Raw genomic sequence first — 12,130 nt, 5'->3', positions numbered from 1 at the left:
ATGCCTGTGTCATAGGCTACCATGTGGGGAAGGTGTGACACAAAAAGGATTAAATGACAAAGCAACATTCCAATTTGTATTTATTTGCAAAGCACTCTCATTGAAACTTAACAGATGATTTTATCTAAACTAAAAATAAATTCTCATAAAAAATTCTGGTGGCAGAGAGCCAGCTGGATTGGGTTAAAAGTACTAGCTGCCTAAGTTTAAAAGGACTTAGAAATTGTTTCCTGAGGGAGTTATTCTCTCAAGAGTAACTTTCAGCTCTCAAAACTTACAATGTTTTATATACTGATCATTTCCATTCCTCTTTCCAAATGTTCAATACAAACAGCAACCTCCACCCCTCTCCAAGGCAGCATTCATCAAGCAGTTTTTCAGCAACGTTCCCCCTTGGCTCTGACTTGAGATTTTGGGGACTTAACAAAAAAAAAGACCTCTAAAGAATGCTAAGTTGTCCCCAAATGAAATCTGAGTGAGTTATGTACTGAAGCAAAAATGCCAATTCACAAGTGAATAGGACTTCAAAAAGAGAGGGAAAGTCACCTACAGACTACTTTTCTGGAAGGTATAATTTTGCTCTGGAAATAAAGGAAATATTCTCCATCTCAGGACCTCTCCAAAGGAAACTATCAAGGAAGCTAAGTATCAATGTTCCCAGAGATTTACACTTCAAGACCAAGTACATACCGGTACTAACAGCTAAGGCACTAAATGGCCAGATTCTAAGACTTCAGTAAAATAATCATATAATACAATGTTTTATGTATGTCAGAGAAGAACCAAGGAAAAACTAAGGATGAGAAAAGTAATGTGCTACACATGTATTTCATGTATTAGTCTGGGAAACATTTTGGCTGTTGTCACATCTTCCATCCAGGTAGTGAGGAAGAACTGGGATACAAAATGATGAGAATACCATATTATGAATTTCTGCAATTCCAATAAGCAAAAAGTTGTACAACAAAATTAAGCAGTTATACCAGGTTTATCAAGACAAATTTTCAATCTTTCAATTTTTCTATCTCTTCTAAAGTGTGCTGTATACAGCTGAATTCGTTTGAAGTATCCAACGAATAAAGTAGGATGAAGAGAACTTGTGTGGACATATAAAATTGAATTCAACACTGTCAGAATGTTTTGATAAAAATATACTCCAACCCAGTTTTTCTTCAGCTACTTTAATTATAAAAATCTTCCATGTTCTCAAAAAAAAGGAAAACCAGAAGGCAACAGTCTAGTACAAAAATATACAACTGGAAGACATTACCACCAACCAGGTCTGACAACTAAATCATGTTGGGGATTCTGAAAATAAAAGCACACTAATACAAGGTACTAAACCAGTGGTTCTTATATAACCAGGGATGGAAAAATGAGTCAGTAGGCCTGGAAAAGTCCATTCCTGATAAAGAAGCACTGTAAGAATATAAACCATAACTCTACAATAAAAAGCAACCAGGACTTTCCATCCAGACATGGGTGAGTCTTAAAAGGTGGTGATGCCATCTACTGATTACATGATCTTTTAAGGAACTGTAAAAAGCATACAAACAGTAGATAAAAGGTATCTACATCTCATAAAATTAAAATTTCTCTGGTAACTTATCTTTGTCTTTACCTTTCTGCTTAAGACATGGAGGTCAGAAATAACCCACAATGAAATCAGAACCACAGAATATTAACTATTCTTAAAAGCATAAAAACCAACTATAATCCTTAGATATGTTCCTTAAATTACCACCAAGTATTAATAGTGACCTCTAGTGAACACCTGTAATCATTACACAAGTCAAACTTTCTGTGACTACTTTCAGTATCATATTCAACTGAGAATGCAAGACAAAACTGGCCAATGGGACTTGTTAATTTCAGAAATTACAGTAGAGAACTTAATAGCCAGAATGTAAGGTTTTAACGATTTCTATCTTCCATATTTCTAAACAAGCCATAAAATTGTGCTAGGATTTCTGGTTAAAGTGATTGCAAATTTGGACCCTAAGGATAAATCCCAGAAGTTAATTTTATATCAGGTCTGTATTAGCCACTTTACAGCTATAATCCACTATCCTTTTTACAGAAACCCTTCCAATTTAAGACTGCAAGTTGTATACTGCCAAAAATGCCCATGTAGATTTATAAGAGCAGTGTAATATTGATGTACCATATTACTTCCATGAATTCTTAGCTATCTTGCCTTGCTTGATCCTAACAAAGTTAAGCTATGAAATGCCAGAAGACAAAAGGCCCAAAGCCCGAGCTCCCAGTAAATCAATAGGCAGTCTTAAAAGTATCTTCTGTAACAAGGCGCATACTTAACTCCACTGACACCAATTCTCCCCCTCTGACACCCAGGACTCTCCCTCCCTTGATATGTGCATGAAGGGTGAAGGACCACTCGAAATAATTTGTTTAGGATCTGCATCTTATAAAACATCCTTATAGATTAATATAATGACTTATCTTTCATATTAAAGAAAGTCAGTACAGCATAATCCAAAACTATCTTTAAACAGCACATTTAAGGAAACTAAGCCAAAAGACTGTTGCATTATGATTTAATCTAATTGCACAAAAATCTGAAATTACAACTCCTCTAGATTTCTAAGAGGAAGGTTATGCATGCCTCCATATTCAATTCTGCACTGTTACATTTGAACCATATAGTGAATTTCACATCATGATGGATCAATTTAGAATCCCCATGCAACACCTCAAATTATATAAAATGGAAGCAATTTTTAAAAGCTTTGTGGAACGTTTTCATGCTTTTTTTTTTTAAACCAGCAACTTTGGATTATAATGTATCAGGTGGCTATACTTTAAAATGTTGGTCACTGAATATCAAGGACTTTGAACTGGCTTCTACTCCTAAAAATGTATCATCACTCAGGTGGACAACCAAAAATTCCCTTCACTTCAAAAGCCTCAAATTGTGTTTCTTACAGAATAAGATTTGTGTAACCAACTGCCTTCTATGGGACAAGAACTATGGTAATAGTAGCTTCAACTATTACACAATTATGTTAATATTTTATTTTCAAAAGCACTTTACAAGAAAATGTAAGTATGGCTTCCAACAGGAATGTTATACCTGGACTTGATTGGTACCAAGCTCAGAGTTTAGTTTTGCAAGGAAAAACAGGCTTTCAGGTTAAACAACAATTTGTAACCAAAACTTTAATCCCAAGGATTCTCACAAAACATATTACAAATGACAGCATGAAAAAAAAAATCTTGCACAGTAACTCAAAGTTCAGCTCTACAATGTACCCTTAAACTGGCAGGACATGGGTATCTTGAATAGTCCCAAATTTCCAAATATTACAAAGAGCTATGCATCCATATACAACGATCACAGAAGGAACTTACGACCTAAAGCAAAGGTAAACTAACTTTCTTGAAACTTCTTAGATTCTAAACCCACTGGACAACCTCTTGTCCGGTGTGAAGACTAGTGGAATTTTTAAACCTCTTATCTAGTTTAAGGGTGCAGCTTTAATTTTTACCTGCTGGCTTGTGTTCACAGCAGCTTTTAAAAACCACTTAACTACAGCTGCATGCCATATCCCAGCTACAGAGTCTTTTCAATTTTTGCCAGTTTTGTTTCCATAATATTAAACATCACACTTTAGCTGGGCAGGAGTTAGAGGTTTATTATCAGTCTATGCAAGACTAAAATTTCAAAGCAAATTCAATTTTGCTTAAGGGAACATTGTAAAGTAACAATTCTTGATATTACATGCCTCTTATGATCCATTTCAAACCATAGAGAATTACACCTTTATTTGTCACTGTTCCAAGAGACAAACAAATGTGAACAGCTAAAACATTTTAAAAATGCACCAAGCTTATGAAGTCTCAAACAAAACTTGAATTTTCTGTACATACTCCTGTCAAATGAAGTTATTTCCTGTACACCACTCCTCTTGCAAACTGGTCTTCTATTTCCTTTCATTTGACCTAGATCGGCTGATAAACAAAAATACAAGTTACACGTGTAACTCGGTTACACTCTGACAAAACTTCATCAAAAGATTTTTATGGGAAAAGGCTGTAAAATTTTTATCCAAGTGGCTTAAAAGAAGACCTATTTCTGCTTTTAATATGTTATGTATGCAAGGTCTTAAATGGCTCAGGTCATTAAAGATCTTACCTACGAGACCTAGAGAAAGATCGGGACGGCTTGTGATTTCTCTCCCGGGACAGTGATCTCTCTCTTCTCCTATCTCTAGAAAGGGACCTGAAGTCAGAGGGAAAAGAAAAACAGTGCCATTCAGGATTATAAACAAATACTTCTAAGACAAGTTTTTGAAAGCTAAAAGCTATGCCAGTTGATTCATTACTCAAGTCAAGGTCTAGCACCACTAACCAAGTCATTTGGGAAACAGGAATAGCACAAACACTCCCACTTCTGAGAACGTGGACCCCCCAAAAGGTTATTCACCTGCTCCGGCTACGGGAGAAGCTTCTCCGTCTTGGAGATCTAAAAGCAGAAAACAGGAAAATTAGGCCAATTGTCAATTAGCATTTATGGCGTGAGGCATTTCCCAACTTTTCAATCTCACTGTTGGGCCCAGTGAATGTGCCGAAGAACTGGCACCCATCGTCCAAAAAATAATAAATTTTTTTTTTTTAAAAAGAAAAGAAAAAAAAAGGCACAGAAGGATTAAGGAACCAAAAGCTCAAGTGAAAAGCAGGTATTCCAACCATGGATTCACTTTAACAAAGAATGCTTCACAGCAGATCTGTCCAATGCAAAACTTCATGTCAAACTAACTTCACTACCCAAACACCACACCAAAATGTAGTCCCACAAGTAGTTCCAAAAACAGTACCATAAACCAGTATTTGGAACCCATGCAAACCTGCAAGTCCATGACAAGACTTAGGTACCAGGTGGATAGTGTAATTTTGTGAAAACGCGCTAGGTGTAAATATTGATGCCATTAAGTGCTACATTAGAACTGCATTTGTGATCATCACATTTAAGAGTGTGTTTAGGCTTATCAAAATTACCTTAGCTTGGCCCACTTCACCCCCATAATTTAAAAATTTTGAAAACTGTTAGTAAAACCATTTAAAGGTGATAGGATTCAACAAATTTTTGCTAGAAAGGAAAGCTAAATCTGTTAGAGTTATTAAAATTTTTAGTTTGGCATCTCACACATGCAAATAAGTTTCACTTGAAGGTCTAGTTACATTATGAGTTCCCTATCACCCTTAAAAGTTTTATTCAAGCAATATATATATGTACGTTACCATTCAATTATGCACAGCCAGCCTTTGATCCAGAAAAAAAGAATTACTTTAAGCCGCTTACTCCTTATTTTAACCAGCAGTAAACTGTATAAGCAGGAAAAACTTACTAGTTTTGGGGTTTCAACAAGCTAGAAATGGTGAGGTGAGGCTGCCGGACTGACGGCCAGGAAGAATTTGCTGAAAAGGTTTTGCCAGATGTTGCGTTGGATTTAGTTGGTTGGCGAAGGGGGTGTTGTGGATTTTTCCTGCTTTTTTGTTAGCCGAAGGCTGCTGCTGTAGTTGTTGTGAAGACATTTGGTAAATAAACAGCTGAGCTGATTGGCCAGGAATGTGTGGGCGGTCGAGGTGGCTGCTGCCGATTTGGTTAAGGTTGGAGAGAAGGCTGAGAGAAAACAGCATGCTCGGGAACCAAAGGGCGGTGCAACCTGACGACTGGCCATGCCTGGGTCATGTGAAACGACACCAGCCAAGCTGAATGGGGCGCGCTGGTCACATGACGCTGAAAGGGCTAGTTGACTGGCTAATGCAGACTCAGAGGGTGGTGAGAAGAGACATGATGGTGACTCTGTAACGGGGTTCATTTTTATTAATAGATGGACCAAAAAGCACAAAAAAAAAAATGAAAAACAAGCCATCAGTACAACCATCTATTAGCTAACAAATACTCTATTATGATGGGCAACAGTGTGTTGTTTTGTTTTTCAAAACAGCAAAAGGGGCAAGATTTTGAACTCCTATCTCCTAGGACTTCACTCACCTGTAAGAGGTAAATTCAGTCCTACAGAAACTATTTTGGAGGTTTGAGGAGATGTGGAGTTAGCATCCAGACAATACTGCCTGGTCCAAGAATGATGCCATTTTCAATTATAAAAAAAACTGCATTCTCTCCTATTTGGGTTTGAAGAACAGATGACTGGGATTACTTTAGCCCCCTTTATTGGTCAGTGACTTAAGTTAGTTTCAGAATGATTTCTACTTTACCAGTTGTAACATTAAAACAGCTGCCTGCTTGATAAATATTACAATCGTGCTAACAGAAAACACATTTTTGTGAAGAGCTAGAGTTGAATGTAATGTTTGTCATTATGGAGTCAAGAAATGGAAAAAGGCCTAAATTGAAGTATAAGGGAAGACTTGGAAAGATGCAACTAGAAGATGAACTAGAAGATAGATCCAAGATAGAAGTTACTGACTACCAACATGAACAATGACCTAAAGACAAGCCAACACTCAGCACAACTCACATATCCCAAACTACACCCAGCAAATGTTTCATAAAAACCTGATTCTTCAAAATTTAAAACCCACCAACAAACTTTAAGAGAAATACCTGCTCCTATTAGCTACTCCATTACACCAATACCTCTAAACACGCTCTCTCTAAGTACCTGCGGCGAGGTGGAGGACTCCTCCTCCGATAATCATCTCGAGGGCGACGACCCCAAGAAGGAGGTGGGCCACGATTTCGACTTCTCTTTTCACCATTCGACAGTTCCACTCTTACTCGGCAGCCACATAATGTTCTAGGAGGGGAAGAAATGTTAAATTTAAAGCGGCCCAACTGACTTTCTAGGAGACTAAAGCAAGGGAAAAAAAAAAACCCACTCCTGTAACTAGCTTCTTTGCAAAAAATACATCTTAATGTCTGCAGAATCCTTAATACCAAAGCAAATTTTAGTTCCCTTATTTTTTCTAGTAATAAACCAACTTCCTTACATTTTATTGCCGTTAGTCTCATCATTGGACTCAATGTTAACAGGTGCAATTTAAGTGTGAAAACCCCTGGATTCATCCTCCCAGAACTAGTTCATCTGTACATCCTGTTTTGACTTCTTCCTTTGAAGCTGCAGCAACTGTTTACCAATCTTACTATACTCTATGTATCTGTTGGTCTCCCCTCCTCCCCAACCCACCAGGTAAATAGCAGTAAGACAGACAGAAGCATTCTGGCCATTTTACATCTCCCTCTCTCCTCAATCATCACACACAATACTTGACACGTAAGAAACTGCTACTGAGACAGGAGAAAAAATAAAAAGTCAGCTATTTCCCACCTCTTCACTGGTCTACAACCATTATGTTTAGATAATCCACCATATATGGACAGTGACTGGCAAGAGGTGGGGCCCTGGAAAAATGTTTCTGTAACCTGCTTAGATAAATGACCTTTTTTACAGCCAGCTCTCAGACCCTTTAATTTTTGGACCTTAAGGATTATTTTCCTTGTTCTCATGAAATCCAATGGCTTTCCAATGCCAGGAAGGAGAAGGGCAACACCTGTTCACGGTTAAGACTCAGGTGTTGCTTTATCAGCCAGCTAACAGACCACTGTAAATGCAAAGGGAAATAGCTATATGAGAGCCACAGTTCCTAAACAAAATTATTTCCAACATGTAAAAGTTAATAGTACAATAAACCCACGTAACCATCATCTACCCACAATTCAGTTTGTGGCCATAAAAGAAATGTCTGATTCCAATTATTTTAGAAACAATTCAAAGGTGACAACACAGGTGATGCTTTGTGGTGCATTTAGATTTAAATGTTTCAACCATATGCAGCTATCCACCCACCTAGAACTGACCGTTACAATTATTTTCTTCAATGGCCAATTGAATAAAAAGAAACTCTTCCTAGGTATCTACACTAAAACTGTTCACTCCTTTGAATGCCAAAAAAGGTTTATGTAAATCTCCAATAACATCAATTTCAGATAGCCAAGAAGCCATCTAAAAGCCACGTATCCTAGAGCTTTTAAATATTAAAACACAATCAACATTATTTATCATTAGTATAAATTAATCAATAAATTACCTCCCATCTAGCTCTCGGACAGCATCGGCTGCATCTCGGGGATCTTCAAATTCAACAAAAGCGAAGCCGGGAGGGTTTCTAGCAACCCACACACTTCGGAGTGGTCCGTAATAGCCAAAAGCTCGTTCCAATTCAGTCTTGTTACCATTGTTTCCAAGATTACCTACATAAACTTTACAGTCCAACGGACAGGAATCACGATGCATTTCTGTAAAACAAAACAAAACAAAAGAAAAATCCCCCCCAAAATATCATAATCCACACAGTGAAAAACAGATCCTTAAGAAAGAGTTCAAAAATACTAAAACCCCCAAAACTAAAAGCACTACCCTTTAAACAGTTACCGAAAACTGCATGGAAGCCAGCACAAATTGCCTAAGGAAAAAAAAAAAAAGCCTCCTTGAAAAGTGAGGGGAAACACACTGGAGGAGCATTTACCACAAAGTGGAAACTGAGTTAAGGACTTTATCGATTTCAAATTAATCTTAAAAAACAACACAGACAAACAAAAAACACCTAGAAAAGTAGAACAGCCTACTCAAAAGCAAATACAACTGGCTGAAGACAACCACTGGAAAAGTGATACTTATGTGTCTTCACAAGCCAAAAGTTAACAAGCTTCATTCCTCAAGCAAGACAAACTTGTTATTAAAAGATGTACCTCATTCTATTCTCAACACCCAAGAAGTGTTAACCCAAATGTCCAGCAACAGGTAAGTGGATAAGCAAAATATATTATCCATACAATGGAGTATTATTCAGGAATGAAGTACCCATAAACGCTACAAACGTGGATGAAACTTGAAAGCATGCTAAGTTACAGATACCAGACACACAAGTGCACATATTACGATTCCATGCATGTGTAATATCCAAAATGAGTAAATCCAGAAAACAGATCAGTAGCTACCAGGGGCTGGGGGAGGAAAAGGGGACAGGGCAAAAGTTAAGTGGCTGCTTATGTGTACGGGTCACCTTAGGGGGTATAAAACGCGTTACAACTAGAGAGGTGATAGCTGCATAACATTGTGAATGTACTAAATGGCTCTGAATTGTGAACTTTAAAATGAATCTTACGTTAATTTCACCTCAGGGGAGAAAAAGTTATGTTATACAAGAATTTACGGCACTTAGGGGGCTTACTTTCATAAATCTTAAGTACTTAAGAAGTCGTCTCAGCAATGAATCTAATCAACTTATAGGCCAGTATCAACTGCATAAAAGAGCAGCTTGTCCAAGAAATCAGCTCTAAAGCTCTTACCACTTTCTTCTCTCTCTGGGCTTATCCAATTAAAAAAACCAGTCCAGACACATCCTATTTGTGTGACCCCACCCTACACCCAGGAGAGTTCTGAGACCAAACCATTGCCGGGGAATGGTTTCTTTTCCTTTTTCCAAAAACTTTACCGTGACCAGTTAGAGGCCTAAGTATTAATGGAAAGAGCTACAAGAACAAAACAGCTCAAGGAACAGCGGTTTTAAAAAAAGTGTGTTGGGTTCAGACTATAAAAAGTTGAAAGAACATAAAAATGAAGATGAGTATAGAAATCATTTACTAGGGATGGATCAAAAGGCCCAATCTTGATTACTGACTTGAGGAAAAAAATCATGAGAAGCTACCTAAGAAAACGCGGGACCTTAAAAAAAAAAAAAAAAAAAAGGCGCCATAAATTGAAAAGCCGCGGCCCGGAGTACGACGGACTACCGAGTCCTCCTTCGCCTCAACTCTCGGGCAATCTCACTTTCCGGTTCACGCCCCCAGTGAAGAGTTAAAAACACCTCCACTTTGAGACCTGGATATATCCTCCGAGGGGCCAGGAGCCCCCGCCACCGCCCCGTGCTGAACGTCACAAAATGGCGGCAGCGTCTCTTTGTCTCAATCTGGCGCCGCCATTGGGCCTAGCCCCACTTCGGTCCCGTTAAGGCCCATTTCCCACCTCATTCCTTTAGTCGCTGGTCACTTACCGAGATCTCGGGTTAGAAACGCGTAGGCTCAAATCCACACACCCTCGGCTGGGTCTTCCCGGTCCCCCTCGCGCCTGGCACCCACAGATGCTCTCCCACACCCGTCGTCCACGAAATGGCGGACCAGCGCCGTCTCCTCGCCCTTATTTATACGCCATGCTGGAGTCACATGACTGGACGGGCTTGCCCAATGAGGGACGGAGGAGGCCATGACGTAATGGCTACAAACTCGGCGAGAACAGCGGTTGCTGGGAGCGCGCTCCGGTTGTACCGCCTTGGCTGTGGAGGCTGGCTGCGTTGGGCTCAGGTTGTCTCAGGCCCGGAGCTCCCTCGGGTGTAATTCCCCAGTTGCTGACCTCTGAGTTATTCTCAGTCCCCTGTCCCTCACATCCAAATAGGCTGGGGTTTAATAACACCTCCGCCGTCACTCCCAAACACTGATAGAGCGTTTTGCTCCTAATAAGTTTAAAGTATTAGATGAATTCACTGATTACTTCATCCTCGTGAGCGGTGAGGCTGAAACTAAGACCGTCACGTTTACAAACGTGCTTCGGAATTGCTCCCATGGTCAAGGAGCTGTTAGTGAGTGAGCTGTCACCAGATTGTGCGCACCGGGGTCCCACACTTAGGGAAAAGCCCAAACCTGGAAAGTCCGCCGAACTCTGGCTGGTTTCCCACCCGTCACCCAAACTGCAGGATTTGGCGGAGACGATGGCGCATCATCCCGGACTCTTGAAATGTTTAATAGAAACGCAAACGCAAATGAGACCGGTCAGGCCATGCGGAAACCGTCACCTTTAGCAAATGAAAGTACAAGGAAGTTCCTGAAGAAGATTGAATTTAAATTCAGCCCCCCACCCTCGCACGGGGGCAGGGGTGGGGTCCATGGGTCACTCACACCTTCCTCTGTTTCCCACTTCAACTAAAAAAAACCGAGCCACAAGATTAACTATTGGGAGAGAAATACCGCGATGGTGTCAGAAAAATCACCAAAATCTCCTTCGCTGGAACAGTGAGTTCAGCTAGGAAGTTTGCCTGGTGTTCCCTACCCTCTTTCAGTGAAGTCTGACTTATTGCTAAAACTTATTTAAATCTGCTCTCAAGAGAAACGATAACTTGTATTTTTCCACCACAAGTAAATATTTACTTGTTTTGTTTCTCCCAGATACTCTCTTATTGTGCCTGTAAAAGATTTATCCATAGTGTGGGGGGGGAATACAAAGATTTAATGCCTCTGAGCCATAGTTTTCACACCTGTAAAATGGGGATTTCATACTCCCAAGGAAAGAGGGGGAATGGGAACTGCAGTTGTTAGGCCAGGCCCTGAGCTGGCCTTACCTGGGGCGTTGCCCAGGTGAGGGATTCTAGCAAAACCTTTGTTTCTCTTCTTACTTTTCTTTCCTTCTGTAATTGTTTTTCTCTTCTGGCTCATTTATATTTGTTTTGATTTGCTCCCCTTCTGCTCTGTAAGTTTTTCTCCTCTTTTTATATCCTTGTATCAAAGCGAAGCCTTTTTGAAGTCAGACAGTCTTAGATTTGGACCACAGTACTGCTGCTACTAACTGCTAAAGTGTCTGGAGAATAGTCCCTTACCCTCTCTCAAGATTACTTTCTTCTCTGTAAAATGGGATAATTACATCAATGCAGGGTGGTTATGTGCTGTCTACCCTCACAGGAACTTCAGCTTTGGTCTGTTGCAGTCACACCTGCATCCCCAGGGCCTGGAACCAAGCCTGGCACACAGCAGGTGATCAAAACATATTTGTTTAATTATTTAATTAATTAAAAGAAATTATGTATGTAAATCAGCTGGCACAATATTTGCTCAAAAAATGCTAAGTGTTCTTTTCATAGCTCATTCTTTAGTATCCCAAAGTATCCCATTCTTTCCCACCATTTTTCCTGTTTTTGTTGTTGTTGCTTGTGCATATGATGCTAGTCTAGCATGCATCTTTCTTTTTTTTTTTTTTTTCCTGCGGTACGCGGGCCCCTCACTGTTGTGGCCTCTCCCGTTGCAGAGCACAGGCTCCAGACGCGCAGGCTCAGCAGCCATGGCTCATGGGCCCGGCCACTCCATGGCATGTGGGAT

At 39.7% G+C, this 12,130-nt stretch overlaps 1 protein-coding gene across 1 annotated transcript; it reads right to left on the bottom strand.

Annotated features, from left to right (window-relative positions):
• Positions 1-3,165: 3,165 nt before the first annotated feature.
• On the bottom strand, positions 3,166-10,209 carry SRSF3 (serine and arginine rich splicing factor 3). The gene is made up of 6 exons (XM_059076469.2): positions 10,042-10,209; positions 8,077-8,284; positions 6,651-6,785; positions 4,448-4,486; positions 4,157-4,243; positions 3,166-3,972 (listed from the first exon to the last, which is right to left on the bottom strand). The coding sequence occupies exons 2-6, from the start codon at positions 8,280-8,282 to the stop codon at positions 3,945-3,947; spliced, it is 495 nt and encodes a 164-aa protein (XP_058932452.1). The 5' UTR covers positions 8,283-8,284; positions 10,042-10,209; the 3' UTR covers positions 3,166-3,944.
• Positions 10,210-12,130: the final 1,921 nt, after the last annotated feature.

Source organism: Kogia breviceps, chromosome 10 (assembly GCF_026419965.1).
Source record: "Kogia breviceps isolate mKogBre1 chromosome 10, mKogBre1 haplotype 1, whole genome shotgun sequence".
Lineage (NCBI taxonomy): Eukaryota > Metazoa > Chordata > Mammalia > Artiodactyla > Physeteridae > Kogia > Kogia breviceps.
The sequence above is the reverse complement of the archived record's forward strand: the minus strand, read 5'-3'. Positions and strand labels throughout refer to the sequence as shown.